Below are 25,144 nucleotides of genomic sequence, written 5' to 3'. Positions count from 1 at the left end.
CTTTCCTTCGTTTTTTTTTTTTTTTCTTATTTCCTTCTTTCTTGGCTTCTCTTTTCCCTACCTTCCCTCTTTCACTCATTAATTCTTCCCTTTATAAAATCAGGTGATACCATTCTAGCAACTTGGGCATGAAAAAAATTTACTTATTCGATGATACAAATTGTGTGATATTTCATTTCTTGTCTCAGGATGCAGTCAACAAAGAAATGTTTTTTCTTTCATGACAAAAATTCTAAAAGTGCTTGCCTGATGAAAGCACTTGCCTGATGATATATATATATATATATATATATATATATATATATATATATATCAATTAAATGTAATTTAAGGGCAGCCCCGGTGGTGCAGCAGTTTGGCGCTGCCTGCAGCCCAGGGTGTGATCCTGGAGACCCGGGATCGAGTCCCACGTCAGGCTCCCTGCGTGGAGCCTGCTTCTCCCTCTGCCTGTGTCTCTGCCTCTCTCTCTCTCTCTGTGTCTCTCATGAATAAATAAATAAAATATTTTTAAAAAAAGTATTTAAAAAATAAATGTAATTTAATTCAATCATTTAATTTAAACTATTGTCTGAAATTAAAATGCTGGTATGCAGGGATACAAATTGCCATTTGTGTGAATTTGGAATCAGACAGACCTGTGTTGTAGTCTCTCCTCCCCTCCTCATAGGCAATTCATGCATTTCAGTTTTTTAGTTTATAGTAACAGGACAGAGAGAATGATACTTCCTGCTTTGTCACACATTGTCCATAGATATCGCCTCATATGACATCACCTTTGTTTTCCCCTCAAATCCACATCCTTTTTAGTTTGTTATTTATTTTTTATGTTTTCCTTTTACTGCCTCAAAAGATTTTTCCTTATTCCTTCCTTGTTTTTTGCAAGGTAAGTTGATTATTTTAAAATCCAAAAAAAAAAGCTTCCTTGGGATATTAAATGACATAATGATGTGTATAAAATTTACACATCATTTAACTTAATTTAATGCAAATGATGATATTATGAATATTAAATTATTAAATTTAAAGGCTGTATACCTCATGCCAATATCTACATAGTTGTAATTTCTGATTTGTATGCTCATTAGAGGAAGTATATTAGGCTTAAGATTTTATACTCCTTTAACATAATGACTTCTGTTACTGTCATACTATAGAAAAGGAGAAAGAACATATTTTCTTAAATAATGATAGTATAAGGAATCTTTAATTATTTTTTTACTCTGAAATCAACGTTGGTATTTAAACCATATGTGTCCAATCCTTTTCTGGAAAGTGTATAAAATTAGATGGGGGTCAGGTACGAGGCCTTAGAGTGACTATTTAGTTTTCTTGACTTTTCCCAGCAGTGGAATAGGAGCAAGAAATAAGCATTTTTTGTTAAAAGTATCTGAAATTGTGATTGTTTTCTATTGCAGTAAAATCTGGGGAAAGCAGTCTAAATAGAAAAAAATATTTAATTGTTAAAGAAGCAACATTAACAAATGAAAATATTATGTGGTTATATTGTGGTTTCTTTGGTTATTCCGATTTGCTGATTATGTGAAATCATATATATGATTATGTGTCCCCAAATCAAGGGAAGATAATGTGAGAACATCAAAGATTTATAACTGTAGCTGCCCAATATATATAACTCTGTAGTAAATGCTCTTTGTTAAGTAGTGCCACTGTACTGTCAAGGCGAAAACTAGACTTAAAAACTTGTACAGAAAGATGTGATATCTGTATTGTGTGTTTTCCCCACGGCACTGCCGGCATGGTGAAAGCTAGGACAAGTTACAACTTGTTACCTGGGATCATATAGGATAGCTATTGATGTGACAGCTTTTCTTGGCCTTACTACTCCAAAAGACGTGCACATCTCGTATTTTCTGTTTTGAACATATGCCATGGGGCAGGAAAGCAAATAAGGAATGTGCAATGACCTGACTCTTACAATGTGGACAACCCAGGCCCCTAAAGTTGAATTGCTCAATACCCCTGCTGAAAAGTTGTGATCTGTTTGAAATCACTCATGACAAGTTCCTTGGTTCTTCTCAAATATTCTCTACGGGGCCACAAGGTCGCTGGTCCACATGGAGAAATGCTGCTCAGCCTGACAGCAAGACCACAGAGAGCAAACCCTGTAGTCTCCTTTCTGCAAGACCAGTATTTTCAGAAACCAAGGCCTTAATTAACTGCAACCTAGAGAATAATTCCTATCTCTTTAAAATTTGTGACAGAAACAGAACTCGTTATCCTCTTCCCAAAAGTCCCGCCAAAGGCTTCTCTAGTACTTGTACATTTTCCTTACGTGTTTCTCACCCTAAGGACTTAGAAAATAATGCTGAACTTTTAATAAAATAATTAGATTGGAACAATCACAAAACCAAAGACAATGATGAAACACCTAATGCAGATTTCTCTCTTAATGAATGTCCCTTTGGTATTTATATATTTGTTTTGCATCTTTCTGCATTTAAAAATTCTACTTCGAAAATGATTATAAAACTAATTCTCCTGTGTGTTTTCTAAGGAAATTGAGGGCAGACCCATTGTCCTTTCTTTCTCAATAGGACTTGAGCTGGGCTTTACTTACTATAGGTCCCCTCCCAGTTACTATCCGTGCACTGCTTGCATTTTATTTATGCCACATAGCACCTTATTTTCAATAAGAAGCACTTTAAAAAAAAAGCTGCACTTTATTTTTCACCTTCAGACTCCTAGAAGCCCAGATTATACCAGGTTCTGATCATGTATGTCTGGTGTATTACAATGGCTTTAAGATTTTCCTTTTTAATTTTTTTAATGTTTATGTTGAAGAACAATACTCTATGTTCTTTACATATATTATATTTCTTAATCCTATTGTTTCTAAAATTGTTTCTAAAACAATTTTAGAAAGTACATGCTATTAGCATTTCCATATTAAGATGACAAAAGAGCCAGAGGATTAAAACTAAACAACCAAAACAAACTGCAATCCTGAGATATAATATCCTCTATCACTCGGCTCTTGTATGCCTTGTTTACCACAAAACACTTTTAAAAAGTCATTTTTTTAAAGTCATTTTTTTAATTGAAAAATATCTTTGTCCTTTTCATTGCAAATTGGGATTAATTTTTAAATCTCTCTCTCTCTCTCTCTCTTCTTTTTTTTTTTTTTTGCAAACCCATAGCTTCTTGTTCCAGCATAGCACCATGTCATCAAAATCTATCTAAAACATTCAGATGGCTGTGATATTCCATATTTCAAACATTATCAGTGTTCCTCTATTGCTTATGGAATGAATTTCAAATTTCTCGCTAAGCATTCTATATTCCTCAGAATTATTTCACTGTCTAATATCATTGTCCAATCCTCCTTTATAAGCATTATTTATTTACATTACTCAAATCCCCAGAGCCCCTGGCATGTTCCTTCTTCCCTCATCTTTTTCTTCAAATAGACTCACAGGCCCTCAAGGGCAGGGGCTATATCTTACTTTCCCCTTCTTCCCTGTCTATTTTTGATAGAGATTCCCAGACCAAAAACAATAAACAAACAAAAAGCAAGGAGAAGAGACAACAAAAACAAATAAAATTATGTTCTTCTAATAAGTTAAGATGTTGAATTAAACCTACTTAGATCTTTACAGAGAGCTATTTAACCTGGATTCCAGAACACTCAGGAAACACCTCAGGGTAGCGTTAGATGGTATCATAAAGGTGAGAAAGAGAATAACAAATCATGATAAGATCAATCACTTTTCTGTTTTTTTCCTGACTCTTGTAGTTTTGAAAACTTAATAACAAAGTAGGATGTGGTATTATAATGATGACAGAAAGATGATCATATCATAGGCTGTCAGATCTCACAATACAATATAGGCACCAAGAAATTATTTTTTAGCAACATTAGCTAAGAACATACTATGTGCAGAACATATGCTAGCTATTAGGGCAAAATAGATAAATCAGACACAACTTCTTACTTGAAGGAATTTACAATCTTCCAGAGAGAAACAGACATATAAATTTAAAGAAGCCATAGAGTGTACAACAGGCAACATTCCCAAGCCAATTTCATAGAAATATGTTCCATGTCCAAAGGCCACACACAGATGAGAGGTCAATTCTAGCCATAAAATATGGAATATCATAGTGGAGTATGAAAAATGGAAGCACACACACATACTCTCACGAATGATCAAAGAAAGGAGATAATTTCTTTGGAAACCATTTTTTCCTAAAAAATATGAACAAAAAAACCAGATACCCATAAAAATCTAACTAAACCAAAAAGGGGGAAAAAAAAAAAGAAAAGGTAATAGATTGGGGGGAAATGCTCATAGTACGTTATTTTTAGCTTTTGTTTGAAATGAAGAAGTAAAACATAAAAACTAACATCACTATCTTGTTTTTGACCAAATGGAGAATGGTTCTTGCCATGGGCAAGAAGCAATAATATATATTATAAGAAATGTCTTGGAGCTCTGCCATTTTCAAAACAGTCAGTGCCTGAATTGATAGGATTTCAGAAGCCATGCACTATCAGAGTTAGATCTTTTTGGTTCTCTTTTTTCAGATGACACAAATAAGTTTAAAAACTACCTTTTTTCTTCTCTTTTTAAAAAAGTATATATTATACAGAAGACTATTTTTAAAAAGTAAATATTACCCAAATTCTCCAATAAGGGATAACCATTAGCCTTTAAGCTACACAGGTCAAATATTTTTGTGTTTTGTTCACGGATTAACTCTTTGGTGCCTAGGATATTGTCTGGCTTATAGTAGGTGCTCAATAAATACTTGTTGAGGAATGGCTATAGGAAGAGAAGATTGACAGTATTTTTGTTCTCTCTAAGAGGGCAAAATATGAAACAATCAAGGGAACCGACACCTAAGATTCTAGTTCTTATAGACTTATATACTAGACTAGGGGTTATAATAAGAAATAAGTGAAAAGAACTATTATCTTTTGAGCTTAAGTGTAAAGAGACTACTCATACACTTAGCTAAACCTTGGCATATTATTTTAAAGTGTCAGAAAAATAAATTACGAAACCATAGAGAAATACTGAATAAAAATATTTAATCATGAACCACAAATTTTATGATTAATTCTTCAGTTACTGCATAGTATGAACAGATTTTCTATTATTCTTAGTGTTGCTGCTAATGGACATTTTGTTTTCTCAGTGTCTTCTTAGATGTTTTAGAGGGGTTTGGGGAGAATTTGTATCTGTGGTTGTGACTCCAACCAAATTTTAAATCAGGTTGAAAGCAAAACTTCAAATGGGACTCAGATTTAAATATATTATGCCTCATAGACTTATAAGTGAATGGTTAGCCCAAACTTATCACTTTACAGATAAGGAAAATGTGACACAAAAAGACATTAGTCACTTGCCCAAAATCATAGCTAGTGTCATTCATATATTCGATACATTTGGACCTAATATTTCCATTTCTGGGTGTTAGTCTTAGAAAACTAATGAGAAATTACAAACATATTTAGATACATGTTTGTATCTTTGGGGGGAAAAAGTTAACACAAGAACACAAGAATAAAACCGCACACCTAATAACTGAATGATACATGGTTAATTATATAAAGTAGGGAAAATGCAGACAATGGAACACTGGGCAACCACTTAAGAATAAAAGCATCTAATTATATATGCTGACAGGAATGGTGTTCAGAATGCATTGCAAAGTAAACATAAAAGAATGTCTATCATGTGATCTCATTTTAGTATCTAATAAGCTGCAAGTGTATATTTGTGTTAAGAAACTGAATGAACAGAAACCAAAAACAATAGTGGACTTATACTGGGACTTATCCTATCAACTACCTTGTTTCTCAGACCTTTGGATTTGGACTGAATTACACCAATGACTTTCCTGGTTTTCTCTCTCATTCTCTCCCTACGCGCGCGCACACACACACACACACACACATCCTCGTGGTTCTATGTCTGACTAATGTGATATATGTAGTTATTATATATAAATATATATAACATATAATATACAAATATATATTACATATTATAAAATACTTTCCTCATTAAATTTTGATTCTTTTCTTCTGAGAAATTTAGCTAAGCCCGAGTCAGTTAAGATTTACTATTCACTTTCCTTGTGCCACATACAAAGGGTATCTGAGTTGAGACTATTAGGATAATAAGAGGTAAATGGAAAAAAGGAGAAGCATTTCAATTCAATGAGCTGTTTGAGCAGAACATCTAAGAGTGGAATGGTCCTGCGGTAATGTGACAAGGCTATGTGTGTGTGTGTGTGTGTGTGTGTGTGTAAGTATGCTAGTAGTGATAGGAGAAGTAGGGTAGCTACAAACGTGATTTTATTATTGGAAGAGGAAATGTACTGTAAATATTGCTGGGAGATAATGCTGTGAATGTTTTAAAGAAAGTTAAATCCCATATAAATGAAAGTCTGACCCTTGCAAGTTATCTTAGAAGTAGGAATACACAGTTAACTTGATACTGAGTTGAATAGTTCTTCACAGTATTGATTTTTAAACCTCACAACAAAAAACATATAACAGCCAAAATATTGTCAAGATAGCACACATTAGATTCTTTTAAATTTGGTTTTAACCTAAGCAATATCACTTACTTTAAAAATATCAAAACTCTCTCAAAATAAGCATAGAAAATCCTATGTTTTATTTTTCTCTAGGATTTTCTGTGGAGTTTCCTTTTTCCTCCATATGTAGTAATAAGTGAAAATGTCCATCAAGAGACAAAAGTGAAGGCTTTCAAAGAACAAATCTATTTCTTAACTTGAAGGCTACAGTAATAAAATTTCTATGTGGAAAAAAATCTGTCACCTTCATAGATCTGAATGCTTTATAGACTTTCCAAATGTGTATTAAGTCCTGCACATTCAAATAGTTTTCCAGTCTATGAAAAAAAAAAAATGTACTACCAACAAAACTTAAGCAAGCACTATATCTTATCTTTTAAATTTTTTTTTAATTTTTTATTTATTTATTTATGATAGTCACAGAGAGAGAGAGAGACGCAGAGACACAGGCGGAGGGAGAAGCAGGCTCCATGCACCGGGAGCCCGACGTGGGATTCGATCCCGGGTCTCCAGGATCGCGCCCTGGGCCAAAGGCAGGCGCCAAACTGCTGCGCCACCCAGGGATCCCCATATCTTATCTTTTAAAGCATTTTTTTGTTTCCTGTAAGGCTTTTTTTTTTTTTTTTTTCCTGTAAGGCTTTTAGATGAAATAGTACACACTAGCTTTTCATTAAAAATACGTGTCCACTACCAATTGATATCTGAGGCTGAAATCTGTATTTCCAAAAAGCTCCCCTCATAAGGATAATTGACTATTAGGAAGATATCCCAAGGGCTTAATATTCTGCTGTCATATAGAATTTTCAAAACATCTCCCTTAATGGCCATCCAATGGCAAAATCCAATAAACCATTTATAATTTCGTATCCTCCTTAAACTGTCTGGACTTTTTCTTTTCTTTCTTTCTTTCTTTCTTTCTTTCTTTCTTTCTTTCTTTCTTTCTTCTTTCTTTTCTTTCTTTCTTTCTTTCTTTCTTTCTTTCTTTCTTTCTTTCATATTCTTTCATACTCTCTACTCCTTTGAATTGAAATAATCTACTTTGACAAGTTTCCTCCAATTTCTATTTTTCTCATTTACTTTTGTTGATTCCTTTATAATATAGTATCAAACAGTAGTCTTTTCTAGATTCCAACCTTAATCCTCTATTCCTCTTTCTACAAACCCACTCTCATGTCATGGCATAAAATGCACCTCATCAAGAGGCCCCAATATCTCCCTCTAGTCTTCTCTCTTCCTATTTTGCCACATAGGCTAAATTCTGTTCTCAGCAATCATCACCTTACTTTCAAATATATTCTCTATCTCCTTAAAAAAAGATTTTTAGTCATTCCCCATCTGTACAAATACTATACTTTTTTTTTTTTACTGTGAAACTATCACTTCATCTATGAAGTTTTCCTCTCTCCAACTAATCATCATTAATTGATCTCTATTGAGATGTTTTCCCACAACACTTTGGTCTTATTTCTTTTTTTGTTTCTTAAGTTTGTCTCAAATGTTTATTTAAATTCCAGTTAGTTAAGGTATAGTGTAATATTAGCTTTAGGTCTAGAATTCAGTGATTCATTACTTACACAGAATGCCCAGTGCTCATGACAAGTGCCCTCCTTAATTCACATCACCCACTTCACTATTATAACAATTGCCAAATGGAATTTTAAGTTTTTTAAACCCATTCATCTACTAAAATAAATTTTAAGTTCTTCAAAAGTAAAAACCATGTTGGAATTAGTATAGCATAAGGAGAGTAGTACAGTGTAAGAGTTATAACCGGGGCATGAACTTCAGAATCAAAGAAATGTTGTTTGAGTCCCATTCGTTCTTAGTATGTAACCTCAGTGTTATAGTCTGTGAAATGAGGATAACAATTACATGATGATGATGATGATGATAATAATAACAGCATAATATTCTAACTTTACATAAAATATATAAAGTGCCTAACATAGTGCTTGACAGAAAGTATTTGCTAAGTCAGCTTTAGCTCTTATTAATTATCTTTCCGAATTTACATAGGGTCTCTTTCATTATAGGTTATCAATAAACATTTGGCAAATGAATGAATGAATGAATGAATGAATGACAGCAGAATGTCATTCTCTCCTCTATGCTTCTTTTTATAGCTTAAGATATTTGAGGGATTCAGTAAGAATTACTGCTACCATCAGAATACATTTTAGGTTGTAAAAAACAAAGGCATGGACAAAATTCCCATAAAACCAAATGCACATAGAGACTAACATATGCAAAAGTAAAATAATTTTCTTCTAAATCTTTCCAATTAATGTATTTTTCCTCGCTGAGTTTAAAAAACAGGCTGATTATCATCTTATAAGGCCAGGTGCCTCTGATGATACTTGGTAAGAGTCAAAAGTGGAGAACATTTTTGTGGGCTGCTATGCCTATGAAAAATGGATTCTGGGGATACAGGGGCATTCTGTGGGCAGGCATAGTCCTACACCTATTTATGGGAAGGAAGGAAGAGGGTGGGTCTGAAATGTTATGTGTACTTTGCCTGGACATAATGAAGAGGGACAAGATTAATGAAGACTGGGCCCCAGAATAGGCATTACCGGTGTCCTGAAAATGAAGTAACATGGGTACCTAGATCAATGTTTGGCTAACAATCACTCTGGACTTAATAACTCTGAAATATCCACTAATCTCTTGCCCTTGCTCTTCTTTCCTCCAATTGCACTGCCCAGGTTCACGTGCCCATCACTTTTCTCATGAAGTCATGCCAAACCTTATCAGGTAGGGCCCTTGCAGCTGGTCTCAAGGCTCTCCCACACACATCAATGAGCATCACCTTCAAAAGCCAACTCCTTCATCTCAAGCCTCTGCCTCAAATCTCTTTGGCTGATCATTCATTTCAGGATCCTATGCAATCCCCTAACTTTGGCATAAATAAGATTCTAATTTATCTTTTCAGTTTTGTGTCTTTGTGCCCCTCCCCCTCCCAACTACAGTCACCCTTCATTCTAGCTATACACAACCACTCACAGTTCCCCAAATAAGCCATTAAGTTTCACATCCATGTCTTCGCTTATGCTATTCTTTCTTTGCAGAATGGTCTTCCCAACCTCACTTAGTATCATGAACTACATAAACCACAAAAGATTGCCTTTTCTGTTAAGCTTCCATTTCCCATTCTGAACAAATCACTTGCCCTGCTAAGACTTCACTGCCCTCTCTTTTTTACCTGTGTTCACACTTATATTATTATAAGTTAATTAGTTGTGTATGAATTTTCACCCCATTAATTAATGAGCTCCTTGATGCTGGGGGTTAAATTCCATTCATCTTCACTTGTCTAGGATTTAGCATACTCTCAGAGTCAATAAATATTTGCTGAATGGCTGAAGAAATTTAGGGTGGAGCCATGTTGAGGTAGAACTGAAGAGTCTCCTCTGTCTTCACTTACACAGGTGCAAACCTGAGTATGAACTGAAAAGTCAATGCCTTAAAAGATCAGTTTACATACACTTTGTAGACTAATACTTAAAGTGTTATTTTTGGATGTAGTTTATGTAGGAATATTGGTTTGACATATTCAAATATCTTCTAGAAAAAAAGAAGGAATACCAATTTTTCCCTGTTTAATTAGTTTAATCACTTCTCATATTTTTTTGGACAATTATCTAAAGAATGACATTTTTAAATAAAAAAAATAGTTCGTTTGTGAACAAAACTGTAGAGTTTTGATAATGAAACATCTGAATTTCAATACAATTGTGCTTCAAGACCATTACTAAGTATACTGTGACACCATCATGGGGTTAGTATGAGGCGCCAGTCATGGTCTCTGTTTATGACATGGGATATAAAGGGGGATGTCACATATGATCCATCTCTAAAGCTCAAAAGCAAAATGCAGAAATAACTTCCATCATGATAAACATTGATAGTTACCCCAAAGGTGGTCCCTGAAATTTCTCAGAGCAAATAAGTTTATTTGACATGGATGGACAAATTAGTTGAATTAGGAGAGAAAGATTTAAACTATTAGGAAACAAAATTTTTACCATGTACCTATTTCTTCTATAAAGAAGTCTTTCTGGTTAAAGTAAGAGTGTTCTCGGTGAACATTTGGGAAACAAAAGAATGTATTATTATTTCATCAGCACTTGAAATGAAAAGTCAGTTACTGAAAAGAAGCCACTATTCCAAATATAATATAGACTATAGCAATAGGGTCTAAAAACCCCGCTTCTGTACTTCCCTAATTAAATGCGACTATTCTAGGAAATGTATTTTTATTAGACAGTTCCATGAGCTTTTTCATTCCCTCTGTTATATTTCTAGACTCTCTAGCTGACTGTGGTGCATACACTTGTCGGTGAGCGAAGCAAAGGTTAAGTGTGTGTGACACAGATGAGCCCCGAGATTAAGTATACACTGTGAAATGCATGTGGATGTTCATGATTTAAACCAATGAACTGTGGCCTGAAATGATGTCACACGAAGCGCAGTGGTAAAGTGGAAGGTTAAACCTACTTGCATCTCGGCTCATTAAACGCAGTTAAAGTGCAAATCCCCTCATTCTGACAGTAGTGATCACAAGGGTTCTCTTTCTGGTCACAGCGCTGACTTTTAAACCCCACAGAGCATCTGCAGAATTTCAGTAAAATACAGCTAAATAAAGCGTCTGACTTTTTTTTTCTAAATATGTTTCAAATTTATTTCATACAGAGATAGTAACATATGAATAAAACTTTGTAAAGTACGCTCATTTCTCTCTCATTCACACTTATCACATGCTGCTCTGACAAGGTGGGGACAGAACGTGGATGTGGATCAGAGGTAGACGTCATCCTTCTAGTGCAGCGGTGATCAAAGAAAACTCAAAATAGAAACCACGTAAGTGGAATGGTTTTATTTCCAGTTGTCCATTATGGACAGAGGGAAGAATATTAAATTATAGATTTTCTCACAAGCAGAGAATCTCCAATACTTTCCAAATGTTTAAAAACCCAGATTCAACTTCATGAATTCCAAAGGAGACAGGGGCTTAATAGGCTTACATAATATAACACTCTAAACCTGATACACACATCAAATAGCATTATACATTTGAAAAGATACCTCAAGTTCTTTTGAAAAGAATGGATGTAAGTACCAAGTGTTCACAAATATGATTATGCCTGGGTTTCCCATATCTGAATAAGGTCAATGAAATTAGAATAATTTTCCCTGGCATTTCCAACTTCAAAGATCTGTGAATGTCTTTAATGTGTATGATGCTAATAATTGAATGAGCTCTTCCTTATGAAATCACTCGCAAATTGATAAAGGAGGAGATTTTGCAGCACACGAGCCACTGAGGGACAATACTTGATCAGAGATGTCCATGAAACATTCACTTAAAATGGATCACTCCCTCCACCACCAAATAAAATGGAGAACAATAGAGGAGGGATTCCATGTACATACAAAGTCATTCCACAAAGTGCCCACAACATTATACAATACTCACAGACACACAGGTACATTTGTCTCAGGGTCCAGCTGGCATGTGCCACCATTGTAACAGTAGCCATCACATAACTGACAGCTAGAGGCAATCTTTCCATTAGTGCAGCTGCAGCAACAAAGAAAAAAGAAATCTCATTGTTACTGGCATCATTATTGTTGAAAGCTGACATAAACTCTCTGCAGATGAGAATATTCATCATAGAGGAGTAATGGAGGCCTGGCTAAAAGTAAGTTTTCAGAAAGACAGACTTCCTGGAGGCAAAGTTGTTTTTTTTTTTTTTTTTTTTTTTAACAAAATGATGAAAGACAAATGTTTTCTTTTAGTAATTTTCAAATTTTCAACCCATTTGCTTAATATAAAATTTTAATATAGCTATATATATGTGTGAAAAAATATGCTCTAATGTCAATCACTTACACTACAGGGAGACGTTAGCATTCATTTATTCCCTTTTCATATAACTAGGGTTTGGTGACATTGGTGTGAATTATAAATCACATGATCAAATATTCTGGAAGCAAATGCTTCAGCTATTTCTCGTAAACTGTAAAATCTGGTCCAAAAAAACTGTTAGGAGTTTCAGATTCCAGGTTTTGTAAGAAAATATAGGATTATCTGATAGTCATTTTATCCCACTGTTTCTCTTTGATTATGTATTGTAATTAATGTCAATTTTTTTATTCTAACACACACAAAAATCATGGTAATTTCATTGAAAAAATAAACAGTAGTGTTGTGTTATAGGAACAATATGTAGGATGGCAACAAGGTAATGAGTTAGGCTTTCTTGGGAAAATTATGGAAACTATTTTAATTCACAGCACATTACATGTCTGAGATAAGAATAAACACTATGGCTATTGCTATGGAAAAAAAAACCAAGCATGACATTAATGGGAAAATACAGAAATTTCTTACTTGCCATGTTATATTTTGGTATAAATGAATAATATTAGATTGGACATTGGAAATTATTGGGGGAAAAGACAAAAGTACATCCACATTCTAAATTAGCAAGAGATCTCTTGTATGAGAAATAGGGTGATAGAATCATATAAGCCTTGGCTCAAAGCAGAATTACAACAGATCATGCCACTATTCTGATTATGAGATCATGTTGCACTAGGTGTCATGAAGCAATCAGTGGTGTCACCATAAATCTGGATATAAGCTTGACATGTAAATCAGGTTGCAATATCACTGATCACTTTGATCCTCTCCGTGATGGACATCTATTGCGTTACATCCATCACAGGGTAATTCCCAATGATCGGTTAGATGCCTAAAATGATCAGTTAGCGATCCTAATTAATTCATTCCGTGAATGTTTATTTCACCTCATGTAGGTGGTGAGGCTGCTGAAAAAAAACACAAAATGGCTTATCTTTTTTCCAGATGTTTAATTTAAAGGTATTTTTTAAGAGCCTAGATTTTAAAAATCACATTTCTTTTCAAGATGAACAGAAGCAATGAGTCAACTATGTACACACTCTAAAATGGAGATATGTGAATGTAGAGCCAAACATGAAGAAGGAAGCAGTAGTTAAAAGTTCCTAAGATTTAGCAAAGAATACCTTAAATCTAGAGGCATTGAATATGGATACAAAGTGAGACAAGTATACATTTAATGGTATTGGTGTCTGATATGTTAAATGGATCTGTATTTCCTTGTCCCCCATCTCAGCCTCCTTAAAAATCAAAGAGCAGAAAGTTACAGTTTCTTGTTCTATGAAAAGGACAACGCCAGAGAGAAAACATAGCTCATTTTATATTAAAGGATTTCCTACAAAAAAGATAACTATACACCAAATACCAGCTTTTAACAGAAAGAAAAAATTCTAAGTATTCATTGCTTTTATCTCCTGCTTTCAGGAGTTATAAAAGATATTGTCTCTTTCTCCTTCTAATAGTTTTATTTGCATCCTAAATTGAAGACAGACATTTGTATATATTTCAAATGTGAAATACAAATTACTCAAATCATTATAATGCTTCAAAGAGTTCAGCCCATGTTTTAATGCAAGTTTTATTCATAATTTCATTTCTTGGAGGCATGTCACACACACACACACACACACACACACACACAGTTTGTGATATATCTCTTTCCAAAAGTTAATTACCAGTTGTCCATTACACACAAAGAATTGAAAAGGTATTATTTAGGCTATTCAAAATTATGATCAAGTCTTTCTTCATCAATACTTACTTGGATTTCCACAAAGGAGAAAAATATACAATTAGCTCCATTTTTAAAGATTATATTTATTATACTTGACAGAGTATCTATTCTAGTTGACAGCTCATAGACTGTGCATTAGAAACACACCTGACTATTTGTAATCACAAGTATAGTGGAGGCTTGAATTTTCATATTTAAGTAAAGATTTACTGTAATTCAGTTGTGTTTTTTGTTTTAGTGTAAGTTATTTACCTATGAGACAGAAATTCTAACATAGTGTAAATGTCATTTAATGCTAAGATGAAAAATATCATAGAAATGAAGACAAGTTTGTCTTCATTTGTTTCAGAATACGCAGAGTCTTGTTTGTATTATCACACTTTGTTCACTTTTATGTATCTAGCCTATTTGATCAAGTATTATACGTCTATTTTTAAACTTCCTCTATCTACTCATTTTGCTAACAACTGTTCTTATTTATCCATCTGACATATTCTTTCCCAAAAGGATCCTTTAAGAGTCCAAAATCACAGTGTTGGATCTTCGTGGCATGCTCAGATTATGAGGTTCTGGTGTTTCTGGATGAAGCTAATTTTCTCTGTAAGCAGGCAGTACTGAAAGCCCAGAGTCTCACTCTTCTTCATATGGAACTTCCCCTTGTAATGGAAATAGGGTGTCTGTCTCTACATGAGCTTTCCTAAGGAAAACTGGGAAGGCAATTGCAGTTTTTAGCCTGTCTTAGATGATAGTCTAGTATTTCCTGTATGAATGGAATGGAGTTGCAAGCAAGAGACTACAGTGCATTTCTGATATGGTGTATTGGACGTAGAGAAAAATGTATGTTCGTTCACTAATGGAAACAAAGTTCTGTCTTGCTAAAGTTTCATCACAAAGAAGTGACGAGCTTAATGAGCAAATATGATTTTGGTAGTTTACATGAAAATGCATTTGCTTTTATATACTTATCAAAGGCACATATTTATAATTAGTCATATTTTCAATTACTTTACTTAAAAAATAATGTACTTTCAAATGACCCAATTTGAGGGTTTGAGTAAATGTCATTCATAATGATAATACAAATCATATTTAGAGTAAATTCTAAAATGAGAGTAAATAAAAAATAAAAAATGTTGATGCTGTCTGTAATAAAATTTTATTGGGCCTTGTTTGGCAGAGCAACATAATTCAGGGCTGGCATCCTCACAGAGCTGTCTCAGTGGAAGCCATGGCATGAACACTTTACAGCATGCTTCTCTATCTCATATTCTCATTTATTATACTCCTAAGCAAGACAAGTGATGGAGTCCAGTGCTTCATAAGCCCTTCTTTTAAAAGGTTTTTAAAAGAAGTTCAGAGTAAGGACTGAACTCTAACCTCAGTGGCATCAACTTGTTTCGCGACAGGAATCCGAATGGCATTACCCTGTAGCTGCGATGCTGTTTTCCATTCACTTGATCTTGAAGTCAAAGGGCAAAAGGCAACGTAACCAAAGTCTAACTTCGACGTTTATATTGTAGTTGCCTCCTAGGGAACATTATTCCATCTACTTATTTTGGACCATAATACTTAAAGTCAGATAAAACCTGGAAGATCAAAATGTATTCCAGTAGACAGGTCTTTTGCTTCTCCCCCACAGGCTCATTTTGTAACAGAAAAATAATGAGACATTTAAAAGCCTGAGCTATTCTAATTTAGGGCTATTGCATATAGCTTTTTGAAGGTATGTTACATTTCACTATTTCTTGCTTATTATTAGGAATAGTCTATACAGCGAATGATCTGATCATATAATTACATATTACATGATTATGTGATGAATTTTCATGTTCTCCAGTAGTACATAGTAGGAGTTGAATAAGTTAATTTACTTGAAATGAACTGAATTTGATCTGTAATCAAACCAAAATAAGACAAAACAAAGATGCAATGGTCACTCTATAGAATTCTAGGATAAAAAAAGGTCCTTTTGAGACGAGACTTTATAATAAGAGTGTAATAATGTCAACCCGCGTAACGGGGCTTTTGCTTATTCCGGTGTGCTGTGGTATATAGATTTGCAAGTGGCAATGAATTCCAAAAAGTGAATTTTTAAAAGTTCCTTTAGAGGGATGCGCTAAATAGTTAAGGCAAAGTGCTTTTGAAATATTGTGAAAGAAGACGGATGAGCATTGCATAAAATCCAGAGATTGTTCTGGCGTTATTTAGGTCCTTTGCAGAAATATATATGTATGCATAAATGATACTGATTTCTCTTCATTTCAGAACGTGATTGCCTCTGGCATTTTCAAGCTTTAATTCCTTCAGGCTGTTTTGATGTTGTGTCTGTACATCTAAGAATATTGTAATTCTTATCTTTAGAAGCCTTGTCAATGCAAAACAAACAGCAACTGATGCAAGTTAATGTTGACAACTTTATATTGAGTACACTGTGTGTTATTTTATTTGCAAGCTAGGGAAATATGCAAGAGCAACATAGCATGACTGTTATTCCCCAGGGACCCTATCAAAACAAAGTGGGAATCACAGGAGGCTATTCCACGGAGAACAATTCAATTATTTTTTTAAAAAAATGAATGCATTTTAAGATTCTTGGGTGTAAACAACAACAGAATTTTCCCATTTCAATTATTTTCTTTGTACACAGTGGTAGCACATGGTAAGTCATATAGCATGTTAAATATGTTAGGTAATTCCGAAGTAGTTAGATAGTAAAGTCTTTACATTTACTATTATTTTTTAATAGTGGTAGAATTGCTCTCTGACTGTGGGACTTTCTATTCAAGGGACAGATTTGATACATCTGGTAAATTGGAAGTTATTGCTATTGTTGAAAAATAATTCCTACTATGTTTTCATATCCCTAGGTCATGCCTTGATTTACCTTCAAGGGATTTAGATTCTAGTTCTTAGCCTTTCAAATTTAGATGGGTTTTGAGCTAGGGAGAATAAGACTGTATATATAGTCACACATAACATATGCATATATGCAAAATATATGTATGTGTATCCACACACAGCTATATATGTATACACATGATTTTGGGGGTACATTCAGTGTATTTATTTATATATATATATGTTACTGTCATTCTGAAAATTTTTTCTCATTTCTTCTCATCCAAAAGGTGGCCCTGTTTTAAACTGTAGAAAGCATTATCACCAGTAGAATTGGCCAATAGATCATGGAAACAGACAATAGTATTTTGTTGCTTGGCAACCACCTACTGTGAATGAAAAACAAAGCGGTGACAGCTGCTTCCACATCCTGATACCCATACTGTAGCTCAAGCATTGAAACCCTCCAAGTGAGACAGATCTAAGTTTCATTTGAGTTAGGTGAAGCTGTTTCTTTTTTTGGGATGTTTTTAAAAAGAGTATTTAAAATTTTTATTGTCATAAGAATTATATTGTTATTGTGGGATGAAATGAAGCATCTAATTTCAATTGCCCTCTTAAGCCTAGTATAAACTGAAAAATGCAAGATTGGGAGGATTGTTTAGACCCTCCTCATTCTTCCCTTTGTAGTCATTAAACACCGTAAGCACTTTTTCTGCTGCGGTCAGGTGCTCTTAGGATTTTACAAGAACTCAAGTTCTCTATGATACCTAAATAGATAGCTGGATTTTACTGCTGGCAGGGAATTAGAGATTCATGTTCTGGCCTCTTTATTTTTATGGGACACTCAGGCACAGTGAGGTGACGTGGCTTGACCCTGGTGGCTGAGCCATCTCCAGAATCTCTTCCTTTGGGTCACACTTAGGAATTTTTTCCCTATTTCCTCCCTAGAATTTTTCTTGTTCTTTAGTTACATAAAATTTATAAAAAATATTTTTATGCTAGTAAAGATACTTAGAAAATACAGTAAGATTTGGGAGTAAAGATTTGGTATTGACACCAGGGTGGATTATGGTGTTAGGGGCATTGTATTTCATGTATTTTGTCTTCAATCTATAGAGTCCTGTGACTCCCACCTCCTGCTCCAGAAGCGCTGTCCCTTGCTTTGGAAATTATTTACACCTTTCAACAATCTTTAATGATCTATTATTCTCTATGAATTTTATTTTTTTCTCTATGAATTTTAAACAGGGGTGAGATTGAAGATTGTGTTGGTCAGCTTGTATACCAGCAAGAGTTTAAACATTAAAGCTTATTTATCACCCGTTCCAGTCTTCTGTCTGCAATGTGGTAGACATACTGTGGGTGTAGTCATTTGGACTCTTTGAAGTACATGGGACAGACTGTGTCTCTGCATAATATTCATTTCAGTGTTTTATCAAAGCCGTCTTGCCAAAGGTGCTACCTGAAGCGTGTTGGTGGAAGACTAGTCATCTCTCTGTGAGAGATGGTAATGGTGCTGATTGTTTCTTAACTCGGTGAAATGATACTGAATAAATTATTGGTTGGCAAACTTGGATCACATATGCTTTATTAAACATTTATTCTATACTTAGGAAATATATTGCCTGTGTGATACATTTTTGAGGTTCCTTATGGTATTTTAAGCAATGTGGATTTCATTGTTTATTATTTATGTCAAAGATAGGCATTTAACTTTAATGTAACAACTTAGAAAAACTTGAAGTGGACTGGTTGGAGAAACAATAAAGTGACAGTATTAAGTACCATTGAAGAACCATTTTCACCAGAAAAGCATACACTTTAACAGATTTGTAGGGGGGAATAAATTGATTTACAGCATGTTTAACCTAGTTTTAGAAGCCTGCTATTAACTTGTTCTAGCTAGGAGGATTTCCAAGCAGAATAATAACTTGGCAGATTTCAAGTGAACTTCACTGATTTTTAAAACCATTTTCCACAGTATTATAGATTGTCCAGAGAAAGTACTTGCTTTGGATCCTCTAGGATTAATCTGAATTTTAAGGTTGTTACTATTTTAAAAAAATTTTCTGAACCATTTCTCTTTGGAAGGTGTAATGTGAAATATTCTATTGTTCATCCATTTAATTTAAACCACTGGTATTTTGATATTTAACTTCCCTGTCCTTTCTTCATGTATAAGGTAATATATGTGTATGTGAATGTGCAAATACACAATGCTTTTTTCCCCTTTTGTTGTTTTCATCCTTGTAATAGAATACTAAAAGACTGGATTTATGCTTTTTTCATTTAGTAAAGAGAACCTTTAAATAAGAGATATTTATGTTTTCAATTTCCCCACGTTTGTTTCTGCTATTATAACCTGTAAACTCTCACCCACACAAGTAGGATGATATCTAAAAACCAAGCAAATAAATAAGTATATATCTAAGCAGCATCCCATTTGTTCCCCGCCAAGCTAGCCAAGAAAGCATATTTTCTGATTCTTAGACAGACCTATCCTTCCACATAAACCTACATACACATTGAGTTTAAGGTCCTGTAGACCTTTTTTTTTTTTTTTTTGAGGGAGAGCAAGAGTGAGTGATTGGGAGTGGTGGGAGAATCAGAAGAGGGGAGAGAATCCCAAACAGGTTCTGTGCCCAGTATGGAGCTAATCCCTGGCTCAATCTCATGACCCTGAGATGATGATCTGAGCCAAAATCAAGGGTGGATACTGTGGTGCCCCAGTCCTGTAGGTCCTTTTAAAAGTGGACAAAAATAGTGTTTTTATTGGGAGCTCTGTGCATGGTAATGCTGATATATTACATAAAGTAGATTCAGATGTTCAGAAATGCAGTAGCATAGGAAGAATTAAATTGAATTATTCCCTTTGGAAAATTCCCCAATTACGCTGAGAACATAGCCCACGGCCCTTACAACAATACACAGTACCTACAATAGAGCCTGGCATGTGGCGTCAGACATTCAGTGTGTATTTTGTGGAATATGCACCTGCCCTCCTTCTTTATATAATGCTGCAAACATTTCAATCTCTATCTGTATGAATAGTAAAAGTTGAGAAGATGGAGAAGAAATTACTATAGTTTTCTAATTGTTTCTGGCACTATATTAAAAAAAATAACTTAGCCAGTGAGATATTGTGGAATATACTTCTTGTCAGTGCAGGAAGTTATACCAGGGGTATTGATTTTTCACAAATACAGCCATCCTAAGTACAGAATAGCTCTTTAATAGCCCACAGCAGCAGAACAAAGGTTATGGCAGCTAGTCCAAAGGAATACTTTATTTAGTTGGAGCTGGAGGGTGAAGTTTGCTAGCCCCAACGTAATTATCCAGACTGGAATGTGGCCAAGGGGCTGTGGTTAACATCCCAAACGGTGGGAAAAAAAAGTCATGGATGAGGTGTTCAGTGACTATGAGTGGCTAGACCTCTGCTTTGGCCTCGTTTGTAAGAGAGTACCTTTAGTAGCATAAAAACCACAGCAAATCTTCTGCAGTTAAGGGGTAGGGCCCAGAGTTACCACCTAGATCCCAGGTACCAAATTTTTGATGACTGGAAGAAGTCATAAATCCCAAGAGTTCAATGGCATCGAAATGAGACTTTCTTCTTTATCCTGCTCCATCTTTGTGAAGTAGGTGGAGTGATAGCGTCTCTAGGGACAACTCTGGAAGAATCACAAGGTAGGTATAGCTTAACATGCTTCCAATTAGTCTTAAACATCCTTCACCTTTCCACCACTACCTAGCTGTTTATCTCTTTTGTAGAGCTTAATTAATAGTTTCATATCAGCAGAGCTCCAGCAGACTGCTTCCCTGTGTTCTCTTTTTCTGTGAAAGTGAAGAGTTAGTCCTGCCATGTTTTTTTTTTAAAAAAATGCCTCTCCCATATCCAACCTGGCTGGGGACAGGGAGCTACCACATTTCTTGGCCCAGGACCGAATCGTGTCCCAACCTTGTTTGCCCATCTGTATTAAAGGACTCCCTTATGGGGGCAAAAAAGGCGTTAAGGTGTATACTTTCCTGGAAAGATTTTTGAATGTCTTGCATACATTAGGTACTCAAATATATTTGTTTAATTTCACTAGTAGACTTGTACCTATTATTTTGATACATGGAGTAGGTAGTTTTGTCCAGGGAGCACTTAAATAATATCATCCTATTTTCTTTCAGGATTATTTCTTTAACAATAAATTATTTATTGAGCATTTTCTATATGACTGGTACAGTATTTGGCCCTGGGGATGGCAAAGATTCTTAAGGCACAGTTCCTGCTCATGGAAGAGAATATGCCACTTGCGGGGAAGTGTACAACTTTGATTTAAGGGTGACTCTGCAGAAGAGTTAGTAGGTCTGGAGAACAGAACAGCAGACAATGGAGGACCTAGTAGAACCCAGAAAAGCTTTTGAGATTAATGGTGTTAGTCAGTGTTTCGCAACATGCCTCAGCATGATCCCATGAAATGCTTGCTATGCTGCTAATTCCCTGGTTCCCACCCCAGACCACTGTCTTCAGGGACATGGCCTTTGGGAGCAGACTTGGTCAGTTTTATACATATACATATACATATTTGCTCAATGGCTCACTGTCCAGTATATGTCTACAGAATTCTTCTGCAAGTACGTCCTGTTTGCTGCCTGAAGGCTTTCTCTCCCACATGTAGGGCAGTTTGGTAAGGCAGTTAATGGCCTCATGAGTGGACCTCAGCCAATGATAGAAGGGAGCTGGAGGTAATAACACTAGCATCTTGGACTCTCCAGTGTACTGGCTGATACATGTTCTACGCTATGTCCCCAAATTCCCTGGTGAAACGGAGCCTCAGTTACCCATAACATCAATCTGCTAGATACCTGTGCTTTGTAGGCTTCTCTTGTCTACCAGTGCTTCCTCGGACCCCCTTCTAAATAATAATTTACACTTAAATGATGGCTGAAGGTCTATTTCTGGAGGAAACCAACGTAAGACACAGAAGAAACTATTTTATTTAATTTTATTTTTTATTAATGCCCCCAGTGGTTTTTATAACGAGGCATATTTGGAAATCTGGTCTCCACCTGGTCATCACGATAGAGGGCTACTGAAGGATTGAGATGTAGGCATTGTCATTTTTGATTTTCATCTTGGGAAGGTCATGCTGGCAGGTGTGTGGTGAGTGGATTGATGGAGGAAGAGTCAGGAGCAAGGAGAGCAGCGAGGAGGTGGCATTGCCCGGGCAAGCAATGATGCCTACCAAAGTGAAGGTAGCAACTGTGGGGATGCAAGATGGATTTTGATGGAAAGCTGTCTGGAAAGTCAGCACAACACGGAGGCCTGTAGTGTGTGGTCACCTAGCTGGCTGCCTTTCCAAAAATGAGATTTCATTGCTCTGCTGTGCACCATGGTCCTGCTCCTTGCGTTAGGCTTAGCACCCTTGAAGGACAGAGACTCCTGTGCCTTGCCTGTAACCTTAGTCAGGCTTTCTAGAGTTAAAGTAGCACAAGTCTGGGAATAAATAAAAGAAGACAGGAAGATAAATTGGAGAATATAAATAATTCACTACTAGATCATTAAAGGAAGAAAGTTATATTTTACAGGAAGGATTTGTGGACTTACAGAGCCAGGAGAGTTACAGAGATGCCTGTGACGCATGTCCATTTTGCGATGAATAGTGATTTTCCCCCGTACTCTTTACTAAGAGGTGATTTTCATCCACCATCGGTTTCTGGAAGACCTAGCATGTACTTATGTCTATTGTTTCCCTGGCTTCTCTGATAGCCTGTAGTTTAGCTAAGTGAATGAGTGGTAGCTGGGGGTGGGGCTGGTTCTTTTCTCTTGCTCTGTCAAAATGCCAGGCTTTTCTTTGCAGTTTCTCCTGCTGGTTCTTAGGCCACCAGCTCCCAAAGGAGATCAAAGGGTACAGAGGGTGAGAGGAGGAAAGAATAAATCCATAAAGAGAGCTGTTTTGAATTAAATGCTTAATCATGAAATGAACAGGTTAAAGCTTGTTAGATGATATGAAATAAGATTAGGCAGTCTTCTAATTGTCCCATATGTAAATTCTAACACTCTGGCTCTGCCTGTAGTCAGAAATGCAAAGGCTGAATAATCAAACAAGAGCTACCCGACACCATCGTATTTCTGCAAAAGTAGCATTGAGCCAATGACAAGGAGACGACTGAATTATAAGAAGTAGAATGGGTCAGCAAAGAGATCACTGGGCCTTGCTTAACAGAACAGAGTCAGGGCAGTGGAAATACTGGGCATGTGAGCATACGGAGCTGGAGACACTATGCGTGAAACACAATGGAAGGGAAGCAGCCTTATTAATTGAGGCTATAATGCACATAATATTTTTTTAATTAAACTGTTTACTGGGATCCCTGGGTGGTGCAGCGGTTTGGCGCCTGCCTTTGGCCCGGGGCGCGATCCTGGAGACCCGGGATCGGATCCCACGTCGGGCTCCCGGTGCATGGGGCCTGCTTCTCCCTCTGCCTGTGTCTCTGCCCCTCTCTCTCTCTGTGTGACTATCATAAATAAATAAAAAAAAATTTAAAAAAAATAAACTGTTTACTTGGAGATCATTCTAGATTCTGACGGAACTGTGGGAGGTAACACAGAGAGATTCTGTGTACACTCTACCCATCCCCCCCCCCCCCCCGGTGATAATATCTTCCAGACCTATAGCAAAATATTATAACTAGGATATTGGTTGATAGAGTCCATCAGTCTTATTCAGATTTTCCTGATTTTACTTGTATCATTTGCAACATGCACATGTGTATACAAGTTTTTTTTTTCTATTCAATGCTTAGGATATTTTTTACTTTTATTTTATTTTATTTATTTATTTATTTATTTATTTATTTATTTATTTTTATGATAGTCACAGAGAGAGAGAGAGAGAGAGAGAGAGAGAGAGGCAGAGACACAGGCAGAGGGAGAAGCAGGCTCCATGCACCGGGAGCCCGACGTGGGATCCGATCCCGGGTCTCCAGGATCGCGCCCTGGGCCAAAGGCAGGTGCCAAACCGCTGCGCCACCCAAGGATCCCCTATTTTTTACTTTTAAATATTAGAGGTTTTTTTTTTTTTCATTTGAAAATTTTGAAAATAAATTAACTTGTTTGGACTAGTCCTGGCTTCCTTCTTATTGACAAAAGGATATTATAGAATAAATTCCCTAATCTCCTTCTAACTCTGGGATTCCACAGAGTGGCATCAGGGGCCACCTAACATGGCAGGAAGGTCAATAGGCCGTGGTATAGCTCCTACTTTATTACTGGGTGACCACTTGATTACTGGCGCCTTGTATGGCAGGAAGCAAACCTTTTAGAAGTATGTCTGTTGCAAAAGAAGCTTGTTTATTAAATCTCACTGTAACTCATCTTCCTTGTACCAGAGTTTCTCTGCTTTTCTTCTAGCCTTCCTTGCCCACCCCTCTTCCTCTGTGTTGGATGGGGCTCACCCCTTCAGGCTGCTCTCCCAGATCTCTGAGTCAGCTGGCTTGGTGTGTTCAGCCTGTGGGAGGGGAGACACTGGGAAGAGAGGAAATGGAGAAGAGCAAAGCCAGGGTATTTTTTTTTCTTTCCTTGAGCTTTGTGTGGCATCCTTGGCAGTGGGAATCCTTCTTCCTGTAGCATCACTCATGCTTGACAGACTGGCTCTGGTTCTAGTTGCTCACAAGTGACCTTGGCCCATGGACTCCAGAGACATAACCTCCTGCTATTGTCTCTTCAGCCTTGGGGAGGTAGCAGCTTCCAGCTCTTGCCGATCGTTGGATTACCTCACTATCCTGTTAGGCTTTCTGCTCCACCATCACCTGAGTAACCAATTTTCTATATTAAATTTCCCTCGTAAAAAAAAAATACTTGAAGAGATTTCTGTTTTCCTAGTTATTCATTCTGCAGTTCCTCAAAGCGTGGACATGGTATAAATCTGATGAGGTTTTCTCCTTCTGTCATTCTGGCTTCTTCCACTGGAAAAATCTCACTAGCTCCAGTCAGGGTAGAAGCACCTGCATTTGTAATCTCACCTGCTCGTCGTCTCTGGTTTTCCAGCATTGATTTCCCTTTGGTGTATTTGGGATTTTGGCGACCT

The 25,144-nt window shown here is 36.1% G+C and overlaps 1 protein-coding gene across 1 annotated transcript in view; it reads right to left on the bottom strand.

Annotated features, from left to right (window-relative positions):
* The window catches only part of LOC140596667 (low-density lipoprotein receptor-related protein 1B-like), an 83,451-nt gene that overhangs the window by 28,352 nt on the left and 29,955 nt on the right, over positions 1 to 25,144 (bottom strand). The window contains exons 2-3 of the mRNA XM_072745172.1: positions 12,047 to 12,176; positions 11,068 to 11,181 (exon numbers count right to left, since the gene is read on the bottom strand). Coding sequence (XP_072601273.1) covers positions 11,068 to 11,181; positions 12,047 to 12,176 — 244 coding nt within the window. The remainder of the gene's footprint in view (positions 1 to 11,067; positions 11,182 to 12,046; positions 12,177 to 25,144) is intronic.

Source organism: Vulpes vulpes, unplaced genomic scaffold (genome assembly GCF_048418805.1).
Source record: "Vulpes vulpes isolate BD-2025 unplaced genomic scaffold, VulVul3 Bu000000766, whole genome shotgun sequence".
NCBI lineage: Eukaryota > Metazoa > Chordata > Mammalia > Carnivora > Canidae > Vulpes > Vulpes vulpes.
Note: the sequence above shows the minus strand (reverse complement) of the source record. Positions and strands in the feature narration are given on the sequence as shown.